Consider the following 25,681-nt stretch of genomic DNA (forward strand, 5'->3'; position numbering starts at 1 on the left):
CTCTGCCTTGAGGAGTGTACTGCTGTCTAAGTGGCAGAGGGAAAGTGACTCCCTTAATGAGAGAGGTTGATGAGTGGCAGGTATCCAGTTTCCACAAGACACTTTGCATCCCTGAGAGATTTTTTTGGATGTTTTCATGAGATGAATGCCCTTCCTCAAAATGTTATCCACTGTCTCTGAGCCTTGCCTTTGAAGAAGCTGTGTGGAAGATACATCCTGAAGGGATCCCCACAGCTGCACTTACACACACCAGGGCAATAATTTCAGTAGCTTTTGATTGGATGCAAAACATTATCTTGGAATTGGTCCAGGGAAATGAGAACTGGAGCTGGGTTGGAAGAAGCAAATATGTGCATGTGTGGAGATGACAATGTGACTATGTCAGGAACAGGAATAGGATTCAGGGGGCAACGAGGAGATCTGAACAATGTCAGAATCGGCCTGGAGCTGAAGTGAGAAGGATGTGTCGGTCCACAGGAAAAACCACATGTCCTGGCACGCTGACAGAATTTGTGGATTACAGGCTTTCTAGATTGTAGCCCAGACTCCTGTGCATTCAGTTTGCAAGACCATTTCTATTTCCTTGTTACAGAGCTGAAGGAGGGCCTCACACGGATGAGCACCGACATAAAAAACAACTTGCTCGGTTCTTTGAGGATAGCCTGGCAGTCATTCACCAGGGCCTCGTTGCCGGCTGTGGAGGCAGGGGCCACCGGAGATGCTGAACATGAATTGGAAACCGAAGCCAGTTCAGAGAAGCCAACCGGTTAGTGAGAGGGGAAGAAGGGAGTTATGCCTTGCAAACAAAAGAGCAAGCTGTGGGATCTGATCTGGAGAACCGGGTTTGATTCCCCACTCCTCCACATGAGTGGCGGAGGCTAATCTGGTGAACTGGATTTGTTTCCCACGAAGCCAGCTGGGTGACCTTGGGCTAGTCACACTCTCTCAGCCTTACCTACCTCACAGGGTGTCTGTTGTGGGGAGGGGAAGGTGATTGTAAGCCGGTTTGATTCTTCCTTAAGTGATGGAGAAAGTCGGCCATATCAAAACCAACTCTTCTTCTTCATCCCAGTGGAGTCTTCCTTCCTTCCTGTTTTAGGCACATTTACAATGGTGCCTTTTGCTTTGCAGTAGCCCTTGCCCAAAAAGATTTTAGCTGTACAAAACCTCAGATTCTTGATTTATAGTCAGTTGAGCGTGTTGATGCAAACAAATTTAATTTGTAGATGTTTGAATGGTTTGCATAATGTTGAGTGTTGCATTCAGATTTCTTTGGTACCAGATACAGGCTACCTTTGCTGTCTTAAAAATGTTCCTTGAGGATTTGTGTTCTTTATCTCTGGGTCTCATCCATCAAGCACATGGCAGTGTATCTCTTGGGCTAAATTAGTTGGTTCTGTCTCAGCGGGTGCAGGCATCACCCCCTGGGTGTTGCTTCTTCCTAAAATATATGGTACAGAATCCTTGAAGTGCCCATTGGATAGCCAGCCTTTGGCCTATGCAAGCTAGGAACCCACGTCATCTTAGCTCTGTCTGTTTACTTCATTCAGAAGGGAAACCCGAAGAGCCAGCTGTACCAGTGAATGAAGAACCCACACCGATTAACGTGGGCATGCTTAATGGGGGTCACCGCATTGACTATGTGTTGCAAGAGAAACCTATTGAAAGTTTTAACGAATATTTGTTTGCACTGCAAGGCCATCTCTGCTATTGGTATGTACTAGCTTTTAAACTGCTTCACAAAATCCTCACGGGTAGCCTTCTGTTGAATGTCTAATAGTTTTTTAAAATTGGGATAAAGCCAACGCCATGCAATTTAGCAAATTTTGCTGCTGAAAAGTTCAGGTCAGAAAAGGAGGCATTCTACTCAAAGGTTTTCTCAATGGGTAACTTATTTTTGCAGCCGCCTTTTCAAGCAAGTGGCTGCTCTTCTTGTCTGCACCCTGTTCCTGAAGAAAAATAGAGGCCGAGAGGTGCCACTGAGCAAGCCAAAAGCTGAACTCAGATGGTATTTGGGCTTCTTAGGCATATCTAATAGTCTGTAAAGTGGTCCATCTTTGACTCAGCATCAAGTTTTGTTTTTTACAGTGGAAAATGGCCTTCTGAAGTCTAAAAGTACTGGAATTGTTATTACTTAAAAAAAACACTTAACAGAAATCTGCAGTAGGGGCAGAATCCAGCCTATGAAAGGCTGGCAGCTGATGCCTGCCGGGGTATTTCTGCCACTTTGAATGAAGACATAAAAGCGATGGCAGGGACAGCTGCATCTGGGTTCATGCTGTCTGAGCTGGGGAAAAGGTTAGGTTTGGGAGAAGAGGCAGGTAGGCACACCTCCCTTGCCATTGTTTCATTTATTTTATTGGATTTTAGGCCACACTTTGACTAGGTCTGGCTCAGAGCAGCTTATAACCATTTAAAACAATACAGCCATAAGTTACAATAAATTTCTCAGCAGTAATAACCTACGAACAAGTAATAGCATTAACAACAAAGCAATACAGTAACGGGAAGCACAGCAGAGGTGGGGAAGGAGGGGAGGCCAGCCAGATGGAAATTGTCGGTGTCCTCAACCATATGCCTCCGAAATTGTTCTTGTCTCTGAAATCACCAGTGTATAGCAATATTAGCTGCTGCAACTTCTCTTCTGCTCCTCCCCACCTCACCCAATCTGATTCGTACCTGTAAGGTCCCACGTGAACACTCATGAAACTGCATTGTACTGAATCAGACCATCAGTCCATCAAAGTCAGTCTTGTCTACTCAGACTGGCAGTGACTCTCCAGAGTCTCAGGCTGAGGTCTCTCACATCACCGATGACCTGAATTCTTACTTGGGGATGCTGGGGATTGAACCTGGGACCTTCTGCTGCATGCCAAGCAGGTGCTGTACCCCTGAGCCACGGCCCCACCTCAAAACAGTGGCGTGGTTGTCCCCTGCTTCTCAGCCGAGTGCAGAGCCCTTCTCTAGAACTGCTTTCACTGGAGGAAGGCGCTGCACATAGCTGAGTGGCGTGGTAGGGAACAACCCACAGGTTCATCTTAGTGTTTCATACTAGATTGGATTGCCACTTGTAACTCGGACGGGCTTGCCACATGCACTTGCATAAGATGGGCATTCGTGTGTTCTTGAGTGTAATTCTCTGTTCCTAACCGCCAGGGAGTCGGAGGACACAGTGCTGTTGCTGCTGAAAGAGATCTACCAAACGCAGGGCATCAGCCTAGACCAGCCTCTCCTGTAAAGCCAGACTGACACGCTGCATCAGTCTAGTTACCAAATGTAAGTCGTCCTGTTTCTCAGGCAAAATGGTCTGCTCTCGTGCGTTACCACTGCTGCTCTGGTTGTTTGATCAGCCAGTTCAGCAAAATGCCAGAAGCTTCTGAAGTTTCCAAAAACAAAACAGGCCAGGTGCATTGCAGCAGACTCAAATCTTTTCAGCTGTTGATCTCCATGGGGGCAATTCTACTTCTCTGTCTTAAAAGGTAGTCCCCCATGCAAGCACCAGGTCATAACTGACCCATGGGGTGACGCCACATCCCAACGTTTACTAGGCAGACTATGTTTACGGGTGGTTTTCCATTGCCTTCCCCAGTTGCCTACACTTTACCCCACAAGCTGGGTACTCATTTTAACGACCTGGGAAGGATGGAAGGTTGAGTCAACCTTGAGCCGGCTACCTGAAACTGGCTTCTGTTTGGATTGAACTCAGGTTGTGAGCAGAGCTTTGACTGCAGTACTGCAGCTTACCACTCTGCGCCACGGGGCTTCTCTCTCTCTACCTTAAGGCCACTTCATGTATTTTGATAGAACTAGGTGTGGGTATCGTGTGAATTTTTGCCTAGTTGTGATCAGTCACTTGGGCCTTCTTTGAACAGAGGTAAAGAATTTGCCACTGAACTGGAGCATGCTTGTGGGGGAAAGGGCCGTTGGCCTTGATGTGGTCCCTCAAGGACCATTAACAGTATCAGAAGTGCAATCCTAAATACATTACAGCAAGGTAATGTCAGCTAATGATGTCAGCCAACTTCCTTCCACTTATCAGGATGCTATGCTGATTTGCTTCTTCATAAGTAGTTTCTGAGTCAGATTGTAGTCTCTGTGATGGCACAGGGGAGGGAGAGGTACCATTTTCCCAGAGCGATTTCCTGTCCTGGTTGTATCCTGCTGTGCCTAATGGGAGGGTGGGCAACTGTTGTGTCGCCTTGCCTTCAATGAATATCCAGTATTTGTTTCAGTGCCATCATTGTATAGTTTATCAAGCTGTAGATCATAAAAGAGAGCCAGCGTGGTGCAGTGGTTAAGAGCAGCAGACTCTTAATCTGGAGATCCGGGTTCGATTCCCCACTCCTCCACATGAAGCCTGCTGGGAGATCTTGGGCCAGTCACAGCTCTCTCAGCCCACACGGAGGCAGACAATGGCAAACCACCTCCGAATGTCTCTTGCCTTGAAAACCCTACAGGGTTGATAAGTCAGCTGTGATTTGATGGCACTTTCTTCCACCACCAGTCAAGCAACAGATTTGTCTGTCTTTTTGAGACTGTTGTTGAATCTTATTAGAGTTTCAGAGGTCTCTTATACATTTATTGGATATACTCAGTATCCTTCCCTGATTGTGCTGGCCAGTCCCTCACTATTCAGTACCTGCAATATTCAGAGAGCAGCGACAACATAATTCCTGCTCCTTTCTGGTCAGTTTTTCGAAGGTCAAACTACCTTAACGTGGCTTATCTTTCCTGTTTCCTTAGATGTACTCCCAAGTGGAAGCTTGTCAAGACTTCCTGCCGCCCTCCACCATCAACACCACCTTCTGTCATCTGTTGCTGATGCACCTGGCATGCTTCATCCCCACTGCCTGGAGCTCTGGAGGATCCCCAGTACTAGTGGAAGTGTGGCAAGCATTTTTGGTCTCACTTGCCTGATCTCACTCATACTTGTTGCTCACTGACTGTCCGGGCTGTGCCCCTCTGGCTTAGAGGCAGGGGTGTGTGTTAAGTTGCAATACCAGCTATGTCGAGTCTAGAACTGCACTAGATGTGGCTAGAAATTGGTGCTAGAACTTCACATCACCTCTTTGGTTGGACACCCCTGGTATGAGAGAGCAGCGTTGGTTAGGGTGACGTCACATTTGAGTGAAATTACCTCTCTTTGTGTGTCTGTGTGTATGTGGGGGGCATATTTATAAACCTTTGTTCTGTAGCAGCACTTGGATATTCAAGCATTATGATTTTGTTTCTCTGTGGTGGGTTTCGTTTTGTTGGGCACCCTTCATTGCTGCTGCTTTGCCCAACAGGTGGAGCTACAGACCAAAGCAAGAGGCTCTCCGAATCCCATTTTTGTCTTACTGTCGTCAGTTCTGCTCTGCTGGCCCTTTCCAGGTGTGCCCCACAGCAGCAGGAAACATACGTAACATACTCCCCATTAGGAGAAACTGACAGTTGCGTGGAAAGCTGCAAAGTTGCTCTTGCTTTACACATACTCAAGCTGTGAACAGTTGACTCCTCCAGTTGTGAGCCTGTTGCCTGTGTGTTCATTACACTCCAAATCACTTCAGTACACAAGGATAAGCGGGAGCGCCACTGTGGGCTTCCCTGGCTCTACTGAGATCTGCTGTTAGTGCAATGAACTGTGCAAGCAGCTGTTGCGCAAGGCAAGAAGTCCTGAGTTGTCCTGGAGGCTCCTGGTGTTAGCTCTGAGCAGATACATTTCCTGTAGCTGTAGCAAGAAGAGCACGTCTAGCTCTGAGATCGCGGGAGAGACTCCGTGGTGTCAGGTACTGCAGTTATCCATGATTGAATGTGGCCAACTCTGACTTCCTTAGGAAGTCTGCTTGATGCAACACATTACCAAATGTACAGTGAGGAAAAAAAGTATTTGATCCCCTGCTGAATTTGCCCGTTTGCCCTCTGACGAAGTAATGACCAGTCCATAATTTTAATGGTAGGTCTATTGTAGCTGTGAGAGACAGAATAACAACAGGAAAACCCCCAGAAACCCAGAAGACAAAAGTCAGAGATTGATGTGCATTATAAATGAGTGAAATAAGTATTTGATCCCCTAGCCAGATTTGATCCCCTATCAACCAGCTAGATGTCAGGCTACCTGGTATCTTCACTGTATGTAACGAGCTGAGATTAGAAGCACCTGCTGTAAGGGAGAGGTTTTACCTGTAATCCCAGCTCGTTACAGTACCAGTACAAAAGACACCTGTCGACAGAAGCAATCAATCCATCAGATTCCAAACTAGCCACCATGACCAAGACCAAAGAGCTGTCCAAGGATGTCAGGGACAAGATTGTAGACCTGCACAAGGCTGGACTGGGCTACAAGACTATTGCCAAGCAGCTTGGTGAGAAGGTGACAACGGTACAATAATTCGCAAATGGAAGAAACACAAAATAACTGTCAACCTCCCTCAGTCTGGGGCTCCATGCAAGATCTCATCTCATGGAGTTGCAATGATCATCAGAACGGTGATGAAGCAGCCCAGAACTACACAGGGGGAACTTGTCAATGATCTCAGGGCAGCTGGGACCATAGTCACCATGAAAACAGTTGGTAACACACTACGCCGTGAAAGACAGATCTTGCAGAGCCCGCAAGGTCCCCTTGCTCAAGACAGCACATGTACAGGCCCGTCTGCAGTTTGCCAATGCACATATGAATGACCCAGAGGAGAACTGGGTGAAAGTGTTGTGGTCAGATGAGACCAAAATCGAGCTCTTTGGCATCAACTCAACTCGCCGTGTTTGGAGGAGGAGGAATGCTGCCTACGACCCCAAGAACACCATCCCCACCGTCAAACATGGAGGGGGACATATTATGCTTTGGGGGTGTTTTTCTGCTAAGGGGACAGGACACCTTCACCGCATCGAAGGGACGATGGACGGGACCATGTATCGTCAAATCTTGGGTGAGCACCTCCTTCCCTCAGCCAGGGCATTGAAAATGGGTCGAGGATGGGTATTCCAGCATGACAATGACCCAAAACACGGGGCCAAGGCAACAAAGGAGTGGCTCAAGAAGAAGCACATTAAGGCCCTGGAGTGGCCTAGCCAGTCTCCAGACCTTAATCCCATCTAAAATCTGTGGAGGGAGCTGAAGGTTTGAGTAGCTACACATCAGCCTCGAAATCTTACTGACTTGGAGAGGATCTGCAAAGAGGAGTGGGACAAAATACCTCCTGAGATGTGTGCAAACCTGGTGGCCACCTACAAGAAACGTCTGACCTCTGTAATTGCCAACAAGGGTTTTGCCACCAAGTACTAAGTCATCTTTTGCAAAGGGATTATTTCACTTATTTCACTCATTATAATGCACTTCAATCTCTGACTTTTGTCTTCTGGGTTTCTGGGGTTTTTTCCTGTTGTAGCTGTGAGAGACAGAATAACAATAGACCTACCATTAAAATTATGGACTGGTCATTTCTTCGTCAGAGGGCAAACGGGCAAATTCAGCAGGGGATCAAATACTTTTCCCCCTCACTGTAATTCCAGTTGCGTGAAGGAGCCCTAGGAAGCAGCAAGGAGCAACGCGCCCAGTCTGTGCTTACTTCCAGAGGTCAGTTTCCTCTTGGAGGAGCCCATTAGAAGACAGTCCACATAACGAGGATGATAATGAAGAAGGCAGACCGAGTGGCTCCTCTTTCCTGTAGTGGGATGTGCAGCAAAGCCCGAACATGCTACTGAAATTGGACTGGGCTTTTACAGTGAATGTCAGTCAGGTATAGGCTGTGATTGCCCACAGCTTCTTCATCTGCTCACACTGGTAGCTGTGGATTAGGGAATAAAACCGGGGACTGCACTATGCTTGCACAACTCCTTCATGCACACTTGAACTACATCATGGCCACAACTGTGTGGCTAACAAGAAGTGTTCCTGGTTTCCCAGGCATTTGTTCACATTTCAGAAAACCTTAACAAGAGCAGTAGCCAGCACTGTGTTCCTTCATGGACTTGGGGGGGTGGGAGAAGGGGATGATTATTCTATATATTCTTTGTGTACTCTGTATCAAAACATCCTTTCCCTAGGGATTATTCTCCCTACATGTTTGCACTATTGTCATTGCCTCACTCACTACCTTGTCCACTAGTGCTTCAATTGCGACTGAGCAACACCATTTGGTGTAGCCAAGTTCTGGGTTACAACTTTGGCAAAGGGGCGGGGTTGGATATAGGAAAGAATCCAGCCTTGGCCAGTCAAGTTACAGAAACAGCTGTTGAAATTTATGCACTTTGTAAAATGTGTCTATTTAAAAAGTTATTTAACCTCTTTTTCAGTAAATACACGGCTTTGGCGTATTTCTTGTCTTCTGCAAGGAGAATGCTAAAGTGTATTAACAGTGCAAGGATTTCTCCCCCCCCCCCAATACACAAAGAGGAAGTAGAGACTGAAGAAAAGCAGTCAAGGATGCTTTTAGAACAACCTGAGAGCATCTTCAAGTGTTTTATAGTTGACTGCTGAGCTAAGCTAAAACAGAAGCCCAGTGACCAAAGATCTTGCTTCCCAGCAGTTGGCTGTATACATTATGGCAGAAATATATTTTTAGTAATTCTCAAGTCACAGCCAGACACACGTGATCTGCCCTCCATTGTTTACTGTAACGGATGAGACACGGCTCTGAAGCTAGCCAGCGTGGTGTAGTGATTAAGAGTGGTGGACTCTGATCTGGAGAACCGAGTTTGATTCCCCACTCCTCCACATGAGTGGCGGAGGCTAATTTGGTGAACCAGGTTGGTTTCCCCACTCCTACACGTGAAGTCAGCTAGGTGGCCTCGGGCTAGTCACACTCTCTCAGCCCCACCCACCTCACAGGGTGTCTGTTGTGGGGAAGGGAAGGTGTTTGTAAGCTGGTTTGATTCTCCCTTAAGTGGTAGAGAAAGTCGGCATGTAAAAACCAACTCTTCTTCTTAAACTACTACCAGTACTCCACACTGCCCATTTTGTGTTTTTCAAAGTACCTAAACGTGTTGCTGTTTCAAATCACAGAAACCAGCTTCCTTTTGGAACGGCTACAGGCAAGTTGTTTGCTGTGTCAACCCCATTCAGTTGTTGCAAGAAACAGTGAGGTGTTAATTACAGATAAGTTAACCATCTTTCTGTTTGTGTGTGTGGGCGCCTCCACCCAAGGATCCATATTTCTTCTTTGCACTTTGTGTTTGCTGCCACCGACGTAATACTGGTGTAACCACAACAATCATAATTATGATAGATAGCATGAAACGGCTTTCGGAGTGGTTCTGCTGAGCTGTGTTTACATTACAGAACTAATAGGGCACAGATTGGTGCCAGCAAGGTCTTGCTGTCATGCAAGGGCAGTGCTGCGTTGAGTAATAGTCAACTTCAGAACTTTGGGCAGTCACAAGAACATTAAATGTTGTAACATCTGATGAAAGGTAACCCTGGAGGCCAAAGAGTAGCCAAGCTTGCAGTGAAACTTACACAGGGCATGCTTGCTTCATGCTTACACAGCAGTTGTTCCAGAAATCAAACTAGCTTGAAAAGTGTACAAATTTGGGTGAACACAGTGCAAGCAGCATCCTTCATGCTGCAACTGGTTAGTTGTAGATTAAGAATAGCCCAGTCTCATGCGTGTATCACTGAGAAGTCAATAGGTTTTGCTCCTAAATAAGCAGACGTTGTCTTCCGTAACAATATAAAGTCACTATTCATGGAGGCAGTATCTGTTGCTGCCTTGAATCGGCACAGATCTGAAATTCAGTAGCCCTGAGCAAGACCTTACACCTGTTCAGCACAGGCCAATATAATTTTTGCTAAACGCTGATTCAAGGATCACACCAGTGACTCGACTCCAGTTCTTTAAATTACTGGCATTTTTTATTGGACACTTTAAAAATACCAACCACCATGAGACTTGAGTGATCTGATTTGGTCTCTAAAAACATACAAAATATTTAAAAGGCAAACTGAATATTGTAATTCTTACATCGCCAGCTACACTTCTTCCCTCTGCAAATGTTTAGGTCAGCCTTATTTTAACAGGAGGTGCAAACGAGCAAGTTTCCAAGTGTTCTAACATTTGAGATGACAGCTACAGCCTGCAAAAGCAGAATGGAACATCCCTAGCCAGAGGCAGCATACCTATGATTTCTACAGTGGGGAGAGAAGAGGAGATAACTGCCATCCTCTTGGCCAGCTTTGGGTGTCCCAGGGTTGTCTGGGGCACCTCAGCTGGAACCACACAGTAATTTTGTTTGTTCTCTTAAGGTAATATAGTTCCAGCTTTCAGCCTTCCATGACCAACTCTGTGAAATAATATCATGCTAGGCTTCATCCTGCATGCTACTTCTCTGAATAAAATGCTCTCTTCCCCTTTCATACGGTCACTAATAGAAGCACATCAGGAGAACCAGATGTGTGTCTGTACAGCAAAACCGGCTAGCGCTGATAACAGAGTTGTTTGTGTTAATTCACACGCACTGCATTAAACTGCATGACATTTCTGGGTATTCTCATTTAGGCCATATTCACAAGCCACCCAGAGACAACATCCTGACACAAAACAATTTGAATTCCTCATAGCCAGACAGCAGCCAAATGGCACAGGACCCAGTTTGAATTGGGACCACGATATGGGACTGAAGGGGCTTCAGCCTCCCCCCATGCTGTTTCTCTGAGCCAGGGTGGGATTTTTGCCTTGCTGCAGGGCTGCACATGCACGATTTAGGTTATGCCCTAGGATGAGAAAAGGACAGGTATCTTATTGTGACTATTTTATTTACCTCCTACGGCTTAAAAGCAGGGAAGGACATTTCCAGGGTGTTTTTTTTTTTGGGGGGGGGTGGAGGAATCCAGAAAACCACCATTATGACCCTGATCCATACTGCCCCCCCGCTCCCAGGTGGCCCAATTTTTCAACTACAAATACATATTTGGGATTCCTGTCAGGGACCCCCTGCATCTTGTGAGGTTTTGGCCCTCAAATTCTATCCCTGGCAATTTTTCAGGATCAGAATGATAAAAAATATATTTTAAAGTACATATAGCCTGCTTATCCCCAAAGGGCTCAAGGAAATATAAACCTGCTGCCTTGTTTTGTTGCTATAAAGGTCAATGTACCAGCCTGTACACGATTCAATAGTCATGTCTTCTGTCCTGGAAGAACTGGAGCTAGATTTTCTCTATGCCAAAAAGATGCAAGATCTACATTCAAAAGGAATGGACCAGATTGTGTGTACCAAGACACAAATTTTCAGCGCATGGATTCTTTCAGGGTACATATCAGGGATTAAATAGAAAGAGGGAAAGGAGTTAACGATGATATGCAGTGAGGGCTGGGAACGGTCAGTCACACCCCAAAACTAGGAACACACCGTCTCCAGGCCATGGAAAGACTTAGGCACCCTCGCTTCTCCACCATCAACAGCTACTGACTCCAAGCTCTACTTCAAAAAGACTACAGTACCATCTTCCAAAACAGAAGCTAAAATGGTCAAGATCCCAACTCTGACATCAAGATATGCACAGGCGGCTGGTGCAACATGCAACGAATAACCTGGTCACTCAGTGCAGAACCTTCTTCTGGAGGCTGCCAAGGGAATACAGACGCCTGAAAGCCAGACCTAAATCCTACATGACCTCTGTGAGTTACAAAGAGTTAGGGAGCATGAAAAAGGCAAGGGCCAACTGAGTTGACAGAAAACAAAGGTAATCTGCCTTACATGCTAAAGCCATGCCACGTGCATGACACAATGCATGGTGATCTAGCATGCACCCAGGTTTGCTTGAGTTAACCAGAGCTGCTCTACAGCTATTGCCTGCCTTGCAGCAAGGGGTTGGACTGGATTGTTCCTAGATCCCACTGCCGCTCCAAAATTGTACGGTAAGCACTTCTTGCAGCAGGCCTTAGAGTGGACCAGGGCTGATCCTTTGCAAGGGGCCGCTGCCAGGGATGAGAGGATGGCTCGCCTCCATTGCAGTGCACACCAACTACAATACTCCCTTCTCTGCCAGCAGACTCACGAAAAAGGGAAGAGGTGCATGCCCACATGCTCAGTGAGGCTGCTGATCCTTTAAAGTGAGATCATTCTCCCCCCCCCCCGCATAGGGTCCGGTGGAGGGTTGTGCCCCCCTTTCCCCACCAGGGCATCTTTTATACATCAAGGTTGAAACCAGAGAGGGTTAGCTTTTGCCTCTCGGGAGCAGAGAGTCTGGACTTGTGTTGCAGGGGCTGATGGCAGTCGGGGTCCGTCAGAGGAGGATAGTGCTGTCTGTAGCACAGGTACGCAAACACTGAACCCATGGCTGAGCCAACCACGACATCTTGGAGGGGAACAGAAAAAATTGAGAATGCAAAGGTCATTTCAATGAGCGCTGCCTAGCAACAGCACATCTAATTAAAAACCAGACATACACTCCATCTCATGAGCTGTGCATCTGCTTGGGCCATTCTGGTTTTGAGCCTACTTCCTTCATCAGCAAATCCAATTAAAAAGGAAGAGAATGTCCTGTCCAATATAAGACACTTATCAACTAAGATCAGTGGCCCATCAAGCTCAATACAGCAGCTCTTCGCGATACCAGGAAGAAGAGTTTGCCGGCCATGCTATCAGATATTCTTTTGTAGCTGATGCTGGGGACTGAACCTGGGATCTTTGACTTGCAAAACTCACGCCCGACCGCAGTTATCATTGGCTGCAACAGTGCAGATAAGTCAGCTTTAAATCAGACGTGCAATGCACTGGGACATCAGCCTTTGCATGCTGGGTGTTTTCCCCCCAGTAAATATGCAAGTTGCACAACAGTCAGAACTTATCATTGTGTTAGTGTTTGCATTGCATCAGGAGAGTGCCAGGTTGCACCACTGTGGTTTCTTTGGAAGGAGTGCAGTCTGTTGCAGCCCTTCCTTTGGCTTTTACTCTGCCAGAGGTCATATAAGGCTAGCTGTTCCTTCTCTGTGACGAGACCTTTCCCTGCCACCTGTTTGCAGGCAGATTTACAGACATGGTTCTGAGAGCACCTTTCCCCTCTTTGAGCACCCCTGGGCACTTGGAGATCTTCCCCCTCCTTTGTGCCTGGAGTTTCACACATCTTGGCACTGGCATCCATATTAAAAGAGCGACCCAGCCCTCCTGCCACCCTATACTCCCATAATCAACAAACAGCGCTTAATGGGTTGGAGCCAAACTAATTTTTTCGCCAGCAGAATGAAACTTTCCTGCTTCTCTTTGTATCCCATTGATTTCCATGAAAGGCTGTTCCTGGGGGGCGGGACCCTCAGGGGGGTCTGCAGAGGGAAGAACGAATCAGTGGAAATTGCCAATTCAGTCTGGATCCAACATAAGTTTTTTTTGTGCCGTCAAGTCACATCTGTCTAATGGCAACCCCTGGTGGGATTTTCAAGGCAAGAGATGTAACAACCCTGCCTCTGTGTCACAACCCTGGTATTCCTTGGAGGTCTTCCCTCCAAATACTAACCAGGACCAACCCTGCTTAGCTTCTGAGATCGGGTTAGGCTGGGGCTATCCAGGTTAAGGCCTAAGTTCTACAACTCTTACCGAATAATCACTGCATTAGAAAAGCAGAAACCTCTCTCTGCCCAACACAAACTCCTGCCTGACTTTAGCAAACTGTTTTCGTCTGCGTGCTACAGCAACCCACAAACAGTGCTGCACATGCAACAGGAGTTTATCTGGCCCCCATCACCATAACTGTACGGAGAGTTCTAAGCATGCCTAGAAGAGGAGAAGCCGATATCAAGGCTAAAGAGGAAGCCAGGATCAATTGCTGACCAGCTTCAGTGTGGTCAGAAGAGCATTCGGGTTGCTCATTCATCTGCTCAGAGCCATTGTGTGAACTCAGGGAAACATTTCCCATTTCTCCAAAAACGCAACCAGAGACCATCTGGTCCCAAGAACCCTTGCGAGGGAGCTTAATTCCCCCTACCACCCAGCATAATACAATTCACCTTCCCTGACTTAGAGGCAGGACTACTGTACTTAGCGAATGCAACCCACTGTCACTCTAGTTCCATCAGTATCCTCAAAAGTGCCTAAAGGCTTACCTTGCCAGTGATGCTTGTAATCACAGGTACGGGACAAAGCGATGAGCATCGCCACAAAGAGCGGTGCTAAGAAGGCACAAAGGCGCCAGGACTGCCCACGCCCACCGGGCGCAAAGCAGTGGAGCTTCCCCGCCACGTAGAAGGAGCCAAAGGCAAGACCAGCAAAAGCAACTGCAAGAAAGGTGGCGGATCAGTGTGAGACCCCAATGATGCCCAGCCTTCTTCAGCCCCCTCCCCTTTAGTAACAGGAGCCTTTAAGCTTTGGGAAGGGGTGCTCCCCAGCTGCGCAGTTTCTACAGCAGGCGGGCCTTGGGTTATGGAGATAGTGGCAATACTGGAAGTGTTTTCTCGGGGCGGCTTCCTATTTGACAGGAGCTGGGCAATCGCTGCATTCTCAGAGCTAACCCCGCATCATTTGAACAACAGACTCCTCTGGAGCAGACAGATCGTGTGGGAGGTTCCCACAACCGCATCCAAGACATTAGTCTGACCCTCAAACCTTTACACCACACTGGCTCTCAAGGGAGGTTAACGTCCCGCATGATTCTGTTATTCGAGTGTTATTAGGAACTTTGAAGAAACAGAAATCACTTTGCACCAGCAACATGTGAATCTCCCCCCCAACCCCGAGATCACCGCAAAAGGTATCAAACCTTTAATATCCCAATTTTCACAATATTTTAGGGGTGCACCTGCAGGAGAATTTCTTTCTACTTTGCTTCAGAGCTAAAACCAAAGTTTAGGAGACACTCCTTAGAATGTTTAGGTTTGGCTCCTATGAACAAATTCCACGTACGCTGGACTGTCCCTGCTGTGGTGTGTGCTTCCTCTTGTGCTGGGTCTTCCATTTGCACAAGATTTTTCACACAAGGTTTTCAGAGATCCCTGTGCAAACAGTGCCCACAGAACTGGTTCATAGGATCCAAGTGCCCACATAACTGGTTTATTGATGGGCACAGGAAAAGCCTGAGCTGATGTTGCACACTGGGTCATGCAGAGAGGCCTTCTGGTTGGCTTTTCCCCACAGTGTATGGCTTGGTTCACCTGGGAAAACCACCTAAAGCTATCTGCTCTACAGACATGTCTTTCCCAATGAGACTGCCTTCGCCCTGTTGTCTGGAGCGCATAAGCTTGTCAATCAAGAGCTGGCGGACTGATGGTTCAGTTCCACTGATAGCTTTTTAGCACATGCCATCTGAACGATTTAATGGTCCTGGCTATCGAGGACGAACTGAACAGGAGCCTCCGATTCCATCTGCTGCAGATGGCACAGTTAAAGCGATTTAGACAGAACCAAGAAACACACTCCAGATCTAGGAACAAGCTGATCGTTATCAAATCTGATTGGCGCTTCCTGTTCCTGCCTGCAACACATCCAAGACGACAGGCAAACTTACACGAAGAATGCCCACTGGGGAAGCTCTTGCGCCCTTCCGTCACTACTTGTGAGTCACCTGTGCACAACAGCTGAGCGGTTGCCCGTCCGTCGGGAAAGCAGCGAAAGAAGAAATCGGGCCGAGGCCTGCAGTGAGGAAAGGAAGCAAAAGGATCTGCGGTGCTATCAAGAGCCTAAAAGAGGAATCAGCCACCGTATGATGCTTCTTTCAGGCTCCAAGAAAGCCACTGTCCTTGCTACAACCAAGTCCAGGGGTCTCTTAAGAACATGCAAGTCTCAGCCCTTGCAGGACTGAATGTCAAATTAGACCTCTTAATTCAGCCAGATGCTGCCAGGGCCGAGACTGGATCCTCCCGGCACTGTTAAACCACTAATATAAGCTACACAGTAGTACAATTCAGATTGGGACCATGTAGGGTGCCCCCCAATCAAAACTATAATCACTGTGCTGTAATTAGCTCTTACAGGAAACAAGATGGTCTTCCCATCTATTCCTCCCCCCTTTGGGGACAATGCATGTGAATATGTGTGTGTGTGGGGCGGGGGGATGAGTAGTTTCAATTGGCATAACCATATAGGGGGAAGTACTGAACTCCCCCTCGCCTTGCATATCCCCGATCCTCCATGTGGCTGATTTTAGCATTCTAAAAACGGTGGGAGGATCCGGTTATGAATCTTCCAATGTCTTAATTAGTCTGACCTCCATGATCACTCTGCAAAAAGGGGCACCTTGACAGAATGCCCCGGGTGCTGGTTTTTCAGAAGAGGCTGAGAGTGGGAAGAACAGAAAGGCGCAGCGGAATGCCCTGACTGCATGGCGTTGTGCAGGGGTTGGGGTAGAGGCCTCGGCCAGGCTTGCTGCCCAAGAACCTTGAGGGTTGATGCTGGAGACTGAACTTGGCACCTTTGGCATGCCCACCACAGTGTCACATGCTGTGGCAGGGTAGATCCGTTAGCTTGAAACCGGATCAAAATCAGGGGTCAAGGAAAGCCAGCAGGCTTTCCCAAAGATCTGGCCCGTCACCAACCTCTTGGCACTGGGCCATCAAAATGTGGATGGGAAGGGCCCAGGAGAAGTAGCGGCACTGCGACATTCCAGGGGAGCTCTCACCTGCCTACGACCAGCTTCACAGCATTGGTGAAGACGCCATTCAGCATAAGAGCCAAGCTGGCCCCTGGAAAAAGAAGAGGATGTGACATCAACAGCAGTTATCAGTTCAGTTCTGATCCCTGTAAAACTGAGCATAGGCTATGATTCAGCAAGATGAGAGGGGGAAGGAACTTGTCTCTGCTGGGGTCAAGATTTGCCCAAGGTCCACCCAGAGAGCTTCCATGGCAGAGTGGGGATTCGAACCTGGGTCTCCCAGATCCTAGTCTGACCTTCTAGCTATTACACAGCACTTGTTTTCCTGTCCAGCAGCAGTCTTGGACGATGTCATCAGGAAAGGACAGCTTTGTCTGAGAGATGGTCGTGTAATAAGGCATGTGGAAAAGCCACACTTATCGCAGTTTTGACCCTGCCCAGCTCAACGCTCCCTCGCATCTGCTATCACCACCAATCATGCTTACCTAGACATGCTTCCCGCGTATCATCTTGGTCAGAATTCATGAAGAATTTGGCCAGAAGAATCAAGACCAAGGGAGACAAAAAGGAAATGAACTGGAATAGGTTAAAAGAGACAGAATTAGTCAGCGACCCTGTGAGAAAAGCAAAGCAAACAGAAGCTACACAGGGCAAAAACTGCGATATTTCCCCAGGCATCCTGGCAATCATTTTCTAATGCTGTGCCTTCATTTTAACATTGAAAGAGTCCTGTTAACTGCCTTGTTCCAGAGTGTTTTATGACAGGGGGGCTGTTTGCTTTATAGCCTGCTTTTCTAAAAATAAACAAAACTTGTTGCTTGTAGCACAGTGACTGAGGAACAGGATATGATCCCCAGGTCCCAAGTTCAAATTTCACCATAAGCTCCCTAAATGGCTTTAGGCAAGCCTCAGGCTCAACGCCCCCCATATGAAAATAACAATCCCAGCCTACCTTACAGGGCCGTTATAAGGATTGTATCAAATAAATGTATGTAATGTAGACCGAAAGCACGACATAATTGCTATTTTGTACCCCTTTTTCTCCAGGCCTGCTCCCAATTGACACTCAGTGGCTTTCAACATTCTGTCTTTTCTAGGGCATAGTCCATCCTCATCAGGCTGGTTTTTAAGCTCCCTCCCCTGATAATCCTTTTTTGCATACCTGCAGAGGATCTCCTGGGTGTGCAAAAACCCCTACCCTATATGGTTGAGTATCCACACAGAGGCCAGCGAGTTTACATACAGTATTCAGTACTCTCAGGTATTTCAGCTTCCCCTCCTTTTATCATGGAGAAGACCTTGTAGGATATTTAGTCCAGCTCTTACAAAAAAAAGGGAGAAGTTCCTCCATTTAAACTCCATCTGGAGAGGGTCTTCTTGTAAGAAAACAGAGCTCAGTACTAGAACATGTTTTCTTTTTAAAGATTACCAGCCAATACTGGTTGTCTAATGCATTTACCACAATCAAAAAGCACCCACTCCGTGCCCTAACACTGACTGGTCTTGATCCGAGAAACAAAGAATGCGGACCACAAACAATCTGCCCTTCTTTATCAAGATACAGCGCTACCAACCCCCTTCCGATCTTTTCATCGGCAACGCTGCAGACATTATCTTATGAACGCATGCCACATCATATAGCCCACACAGGATACAGATTAGAAGCAGCGCCCACTAGAAACAAACATATACTTCAGGCACAGCCGATGCTGCGCAAAATGGTTGGAATGAAGACCCACTTACAAACATTGGCTTGGCAGGGACGTGGTCAGACTCCACATAAGGGTTTTTATAAAGCCACATCTCTTCAGGCTGTATGACCCTCTGGAACGGAGGCAGAATTTCAGTGATCCTACAGAAAAGACAATCTGGTGACCAAGAGGCGTGTGGAGTAGAGAAAGCAGCAGGCCAGAGCTGAGACTTCCGGTCCATACGAAAGACTTCAAGCGCTGGAGCCATTTCCCCAACCTATCAGTTCTGACCCAGAAGTGGGCCCAAAAGCATGGGAAAGTGGCTTGTAGGCTTTTACAGTTTGATTGGTTTAGGTACATTTTTGCTTGGATGACTCAAGTAATTGTGGTAAGCTCTCCTTTCCGGGAGGTTAGATGGCCATCTGTCAGCAATGCTGATTCTATGACCTTAAGCAGATGATGAGAGGGAGGGCATCTTGGCCATCTTCTGGGCATGGAGTAGGGGTCACTGGAGGTGTGGGGGGGAGGAGGTAGTTGTAATTTCCTGCATTGCGCAGGGGGTTGGACTAGATGACCCTGATGGTCCCTTCCAACTCCATGATTCTATGGTTATAAAACAGGCAAAGTTAAAATGCACAATGCTGATAGCTGCTGAAATCCTAAGGTCCAAAATAAACATGACAATACATCAGTGTGTCACCATACCAAGTAAATCTGGACATGTGGATCACCATACCAAACACATTGGGAACTAATGGCCGAAGGCATGTAGCAAAGTCTGAAGCCTTTCTCTAATTTAAGTAAATTAAATAAAATGGTTCACCACACTGGGGAAATGGGATGCTGCACCGGATGGACCGCCTCTTCTGCTCTTAAAATCAGTGTTGCAGAGAGCAACAATATTACTTCTCTTTCTCACGCATTCAGAGGTCTCCGATCCAGGCACTGATCCGACCCATGTCTACTTAGCTTTAGCCAGCGTGGTGTAGTGGTTAAGAGCGGTGGTTTGGAGCGGTGGAGTCTGATCTGGAGAACCGGGTTTGATTCCCCACTCCTCCACATGAGCGGCTGAGGCTAATCTGGTGAACTGGATTTGTTTCCCACTCCTACACATGAAGCCAGCTGGGTGGCCTTGGGCTAGTCACAGCTCTCTCAGCCCCACCTACCTCACAGGGTGTCTGTTGTGGGGAGGGGAAGGTGATTGTAAGCCGGTTTGATTCTCCCTTGTGGCAGAGAAGGTCGGCATATAAAAACCAACTCTTCTTCTTTCACCACCTCCCACCCCAGCATTTTGCAAACCTTCCAGTTCCGCTGTGGCCCTTGGAGGCTGCACGCTGCCCCTTCTGCTGTCTGGAGTGCATATCCAGCCTATTCATGTTTGTTTGTGTTAGAAAGGCAAACAGTAGCTTGGCTAGTTGGGTCCCATCTTATGTTGTAGTATCACATGCTAAGTTTGCAAACTAATACCTTGGGAGACCTGAGAAGTCCAAGTTCCGGCCTCTTTTGGAACTGGATGCACAAGACCGCATCACACCAGAGTCCCCTTTCAGCCTGTTCAATTGGAAAGGCTCCGGCTGACATCTCCACCCCAAATTCACACATTGCCGTCATTGCAGGAAGACCGGAGCATCTATCACCCTCCTTATACTTCTGCTTTATTATAGCTGGTTAGATTATTAACTTGGGTCTAGCTGCTGTTTTGTTTTACTGGTGCTGTTTGGTTGTTGTTTTGTAATCTGTTATATTTTTTACATTTTCAGCAACAGCATTCTATTTTTGTGTTATATTTTGACGTTGTCAGCAATTGCAGCAGAATAAAGGTCTATAAATATTTTAAATAATGCGCCACAGGGAAGGTTCATTCATCGGATGCTTTCAGTATCGCAAAGATGCATAAAAAAGTAACATTATGGTACTGCCCACTAGAGGCTGTTCTATCGCATACATCCCATGAAATATTAGAGACAAAGGCCTATCCGTGAATAATCGCCACTATCCTGCCATGGCCCTGACCTGGATAGTCCAGGCTAGCCTGATCTCCTCAGGTCTCAGAAGGTAAGCAGGGTCAGTCCTGGTTAGAATCATAGAGTTGAAAGGCACAACCAGGGTCATCTAGTCCAACCCCCTGCACAATGCAGGAAATTCACAACTACCTCCCCCCCACACCCCCAGTGACCCAGTTAGTATTTAGATGGGTGACCTCCAAGGAGTACCAGGGTCGTGATGCAGAGGCAGGCAATGGCAAACCACCTCTGAACGTCTCTTGCCTTGAAAACCCCACCAGAGGTTGCCATAAGTCAGCTGTGACTTAATGGCAATAAAATAATAATCCTACCATGAGAGTCCGAGAGGTAGCACGATCCCAGGTTATATGCACTGTAGCGGCCCTGTGAAATCTGTACATGCAGAAGGCCCTGGGTTCAATCCTTCACCTCTCCAGTTTAGGGAACTTGGGTTGAAGGCAATGGGATAGATCTGTCTGCTCAGCAGGTTCAGATGTGCCAGATAAAGCTTTACAGTACTCCGTGTATATATCACAATCTCATTCAGGGAGCAAGCTTGGGTAGGCCTAAAGGTAAAGGTCCCTGTGCAAGCACCGGGTCATCCCTGACCCATAGGGTGACATCACATCCTGACGTTTACTAGGCAGACTTTGTTTGCAGGTTGGTTTGCCAGTGCCTTCCCCAGTCATCTTCCCTTTACCCCCAGCAAGCTGGGTACTCATTTTACTGACCTCGGAAGGATGGAAGGCTGAGTCAACCTTGAGCCGGCTACCTGAAACGGACTCCCGTTGAGATCGAACTCAGGTCGTGAGCAGAGTTTGGAATGCAGTACTGCAGCTTAACACTCTGCACCACGGGGCTCTTAGGTAGGTCAACTTGGAAGTAAATCCCATTTTATTCAGGCAAAGCTTGCTCTTAGGAAAGGGTTCTTACGACTGCAGCTTAAGTATACAACATTTTCTGGTCTCGGTTTTAAGAAAGCTACGAACATGCCCTGAAACATCTTTTGACTTCATTTATATCATCTTTCTCCCCGACAGGGACACAAAGCAGCTTACACATTGTTCCGTTCTCCGTTTTATCCTCACAACAAGCCTGCGAGGTAGGTTAGGCAGAGTGCGTGACTGGCCCAAGATCACCCAGCAAGCTTCCATGGCAGAGTGGGGATTCGAACTCGGGTCTCCAGGATACTAATCCACCACTCTACACACACACACCCCATTCCCATCCCCCCTACATCTTTCCTGATGAGGGGAACTAAAAAACTTGCACTCCCTGTTTGGTGACATGTTGGTTGGTCCTAATAAAAAGGTACTTTACTCCTCTTGGTTTGGGATCCCCCCCCCCATCAACTTACATGGCAAACCTGCATTTGCTCCATCCTAGTGCATAAACCCAAACAGCAAATGTAGCATAAACATCCTTATTAGGATCAACTCAAAACTCACAAAGAAGCTTTTGAGACCATTGAAACATTTCATTCGGCTGAAGAGTAAAGAAAACAAGAGCAGGAGGTGGGGAAGAAACAGATGTGGCTGAGCAGGAGGGGGACTCCTAAATCATAAAATGATCCACCATGTCAGATCAGGGCATCTGGTCCTGTTCCTTACACTGGCAAACAATGCCCCAAAAGGTGCACAGCTGTGGCAGGGAGGCAGGGTTGCCAACCTCCAGGTAGGGCCTGGAGATCTCCCAGAATTGCAACTGATCTCCAGACAACATAGACCAGTTCCTCTGGAGCAAGTGGCTACTTTGGGAAGTGGACTCTATGGCCTTATATCCCGCAGAGGTCCCTGCTGTCCCCAAACTCCCACTTCCAAATCTCCAGCTTGCCCCACCTGGAAAACGGCATTCGGAGGTACACTGCCTCTGACCATGGAGGTTTCATTAGCCATAAGAACATAAGAAAAGCCATGCTGGATCAGACCAAGGCCCATCAAGTCCAGCAGTCTGTTCACACTGTGACCAACCAGGTGCCTCTAGGAAGCCACAAACAAGATGACTGCAGCAGCATTTATCCTGCCTGTGTTCCACAGCACCTAAGATAATAGGCATGCTCCTCTGATCCTGGAGAGAATAGGTATGCATCATGACTAGTATCCATTCTGACTAGAAGCCATAAATACCCCTCTCCTCCATGAATATGTCTACTCCCCCCTTAAAGCCTTCCAAGTTGGCAGCCATCACCACATCCTGGGGCAGGGAGTGCCACAATTTAACTCTGCGTTGTGTGAAAAAAGACTTCCTTTTATCAGTTTTGAATCACACTCCAGCTTCAGCAGATGATCTACGTTCTAGCATTATGAGAGAGGGAGAAAAGCTTCTCCCTGTCCACTCTCTCCACACCATGCATAATTTTATAGGCCTCTATCACATCTCCCCTCAGCCGCCTTCTTTCCAAGGTAAACAGCCCTAAGCGTTTCATCGGCTCCTCATAGGACAGTTGCTCCAGTCCCCAGAACATTTTGGTTGCTCTTTTCTGCACCTTCTCAAGCTCTGCGAGATCCTTTTTTAGGCTCATAGCCCCTGATTAACTTGCCCTTCCACAAATGGGATTAGCCCCCCCCCTTTAATAAGTTGATGATGGACCGCAGGAGATGTTACGCCGCTTCCGCTGGGTCCGGCCGTGCGTGTGCGGCGCACAGGGATCGCACGTTGCACCAGAGGCAGCCGGGCCAAAGCAAGGCAACGGCGGCTCCCCTTCCGCAACCGGGCCCGCAGTTCCGAGGACTGAATGCAAGCCTATAGGAAGCCTCGAAGACTCCTTGTTTCCCGGGCACGCCAGAAGTAATGCCAGAGCCACCGACCCTCTCCCTGCCACGGCCATGCCATGTTGCAGCAAGATGCCCCGTCCGCTCCACATGCAATCAGGCAGAGGCAGGCATCCGCATCACATATGGCCAGAGGCGGATCTACTGTGAAACTAATGAAGCTTAAGCTTCAGGGCCCCTAATCCCAGAGGGGCCCCAGGAAGCAATTTTTTTTAATGAGTGAATCTCTCAACAAAATCGATGGAGTTTTTGACAGCATCATAAGCCAATAGGTTGAAGTACTTAATATTGTCCTTAGAATATGCTCTAATACCCATTTCATATGGCCTCAAAATTTCCCTGTAATTGGTCGCATTTCAAACTTTTCTTGGGGGCTTGCAGCGCCCGAACCCTCAGCTGCATGGGCTCTCTGAGCTTGCCAGGATCTATTCCTAGCCTACATTTTGGCAGCTGAATACTCAAATCCTTTATTGGCTCCTGGCTTAATCGTTCTATAGTTTTATTTCATCCCTGTATGGCCCTTTTGCCCTGACCTGGATGGCCCAGGCTAGCCTGATCTCGTCAGATCTCAGAAGCTATGCAGGGTCGGCCCTGGTTAGTATTTGGATGGGAGACCACTGAGGAATTCCAGGGTTGCTGTGCAGAGGAAGGCACTGGCAAACCACCTCTGTTAGTCTCTTGCCCTGAAAACCCCAAAAAGGGGTCGCCATAAGTCGGCTGCGACTTGACGGCACTTCACACACAAACATGGCCCTTTTTCCAAGGACTCCACCCCACCACCCTGTTCTCCGCCATTTGGGCCTCGAGGTTCTAGCAAGGGCAGCAAGGCCCTTCGGACCGTGTTGGACGTTGCCCTGTTGTCGCTGGTTGCGAAGGGGCCCCCATAACAGGTCAAGCTTCAGGGCCCCCAAATGTAGGTCCACCACTGCATATGGTAGGGAGAGGTTGACGAAAGGCCGGCAGTATTCCATGCATTACGGTAGCCCCCACCCTCGAAGGAGAAGCCTTTCGTTGCAATCACGCCGGGGGCGCTTCGGCACCGGGGGAAGGAAAGGAAGCGCGCCCCCCCTTCTTGGAAGGCACACGCCGAGCAGGAGACGGGGCCCCGTGTATTACATGCATTACGGCCACAGGAGGAAAAGAGGAAGACCCAACAAGGGATGGACGGACTCAATAAAGGAAGCCACAGTCTGCAATTTGCAAGACCTGAGCAAGGCTGTCAAAGACAGGACATTTTGGAGGACTTTCATTCATAGGGTCGCCGTGAGTCGGAAGCGGCTTGACGGCACTTAACACACACACGCACGGTCAGAGACGCCAACGACGACCCCCCCCTTTTTGTTTGTTCCCCCCGCTTGCACTCACAAGAACGCTCCTAAGAGCAGCGCGCGCACCCCCACTTCCAGCACCAGCGCGAGCCCCGCCCGCGGGACCCGCCGCATCCTCGGCTTCTGCAGGAGCCGCGCGCGCGCCAGCCGCCGCCTGCCCGGACAAGCTCCGCCCACTCCCGCTCCGGACGGGGAGGGGAGGGGGGAATGGGGGCGTGGCCTGGCGGCGCGGGATGCGCCCAGGAGATCACTGACGTGTCTCGCGGCTGCTGGGCGGAGACGGCGAGGGGGCGTCTGGCGCGCCACTGACTCACCCCCTATACACTGCAACGGAGCGACCCCTGCCTGCCTTTGTTGTTGCCAATGCTTTGCGCGCGTCGCGAAAGGCAGCGCGGGAGGGGCCGTGGCTCAGGGGCTGAGCATCTGCTTGGCATGCGGAAGGTCCCAGGTTCGATCCCCGGCACCTCCAGTTCAAGGGAGTAGGTGATGGGAAAGACCTCTGCCTGAGAGCCATAGGCAAGGTCTGTGGCTCAGTGGCAGAGCATCAGCTTGGCATGCGGAAGGTCCCATAGGCAAGGTCTGTGGCTCAGTGGCAGAGCATCAGCTTGGCATGCAGAGGGTCCCAGGTTCGATCCCCGGCACCTCCAGTTCAAGGGAGTAGGTGATGGGAAAGACCTCTGCCTGAGAGCCATAGGGGAAGGTCTGTGGCTCAGTGGTAGAGCACCTGCTTGGCATGCAGAGGGTCCCAGGTTCGATCCCCGGCATCTCCAGTTCAAGGGAGTAGGTGATGGGAAAGACCTCAGCCTGAGACCCTGGAGAGCCATAGGGAGGGTCTGTGGCTCAGTGGTAGAGCATCTGCTTGGCATGCAGAGGGTCCCAGGTTCAATCCCCCACATCTCCAGTTAAAGGACTAGGCAAGTAGGTGATGGGAGCCTTACCAATCCACCACAAGTGGACTGCAAGCCTTACCAATCCACCACAAGTGAGATACTCCTCCTCTCACTTCTTAGTCGTTCCTCCACTGCAAAGCCAGGTGCCAGGAAGGTGCCTCTTGAGCAGCAGATAGAGCTCCTGAGCAAAAGCTGGTATCCTCAGCAACACCTCATCCCCATCCTCTGAAGTAGGTGACTGAGGTGGGGAAGGTGGTAGCTGAAAAGTAGCATTATATCCCTGAGGAAGAGGAGACCAGTGATAGAACTGAGATTCATATTCATCCTCTGAGCCCTCATCCTCTGATGCCTCCTCAGCAGGTTGTAGATCCCTGGCATCTCCCGTTAAAGCAAACAGGTGACGTGAAAGACCTCTACCTGAGAACCTGGAGAGCCTCTGCTGGTCTGAGTAGACAGTACTGACTTTGATGGACGAAGGGTCTGATTCAGTATAAGGCAGC

The 25,681-nt window shown here is 48.4% G+C and overlaps 2 protein-coding genes across 2 annotated transcripts in view; one reads left to right on the forward strand and one right to left on the reverse strand.

Annotated features, from left to right (window-relative positions):
• Positions 1-4,779, forward strand: part of DDHD2 (DDHD domain containing 2) — a 29,700-nt gene extending 24,921 nt beyond the window's left edge. Inside the window, exons 15-18 of the mRNA XM_056860283.1 lie at positions 593-766; positions 1,551-1,713; positions 3,157-3,276; positions 4,744-4,779. Of these exons, the coding sequence (XP_056716261.1) occupies positions 593-766; positions 1,551-1,713; positions 3,157-3,238 (419 nt within the window). The 3' untranslated portion in view covers positions 3,239-3,276; positions 4,744-4,779. The remainder of the gene's footprint in view (positions 1-592; positions 767-1,550; positions 1,714-3,156; positions 3,277-4,743) is intronic.
• A 7,328-nt stretch (positions 4,780-12,107) lies between these two features.
• On the reverse strand, positions 12,108-24,425 carry PLPP5 (phospholipid phosphatase 5). Its single transcript, XM_056860619.1, has 7 exons — positions 24,329-24,425; positions 18,242-18,350; positions 16,984-17,074; positions 16,526-16,589; positions 15,416-15,540; positions 14,019-14,189; positions 12,108-12,277 (listed from the first exon to the last, which is right to left on the reverse strand). The coding sequence occupies exons 1-7, from the start codon at positions 24,403-24,405 to the stop codon at positions 12,108-12,110; spliced, it is 807 nt and encodes a 268-aa protein (XP_056716597.1). The 5' UTR covers positions 24,406-24,425.
• Positions 24,426-25,681: the final 1,256 nt, after the last annotated feature.

This window comes from Euleptes europaea, chromosome 14, assembly GCF_029931775.1.
Source record: "Euleptes europaea isolate rEulEur1 chromosome 14, rEulEur1.hap1, whole genome shotgun sequence".
Classification (NCBI taxonomy): Eukaryota; Metazoa; Chordata; class Lepidosauria; order Squamata; family Sphaerodactylidae; genus Euleptes; species Euleptes europaea.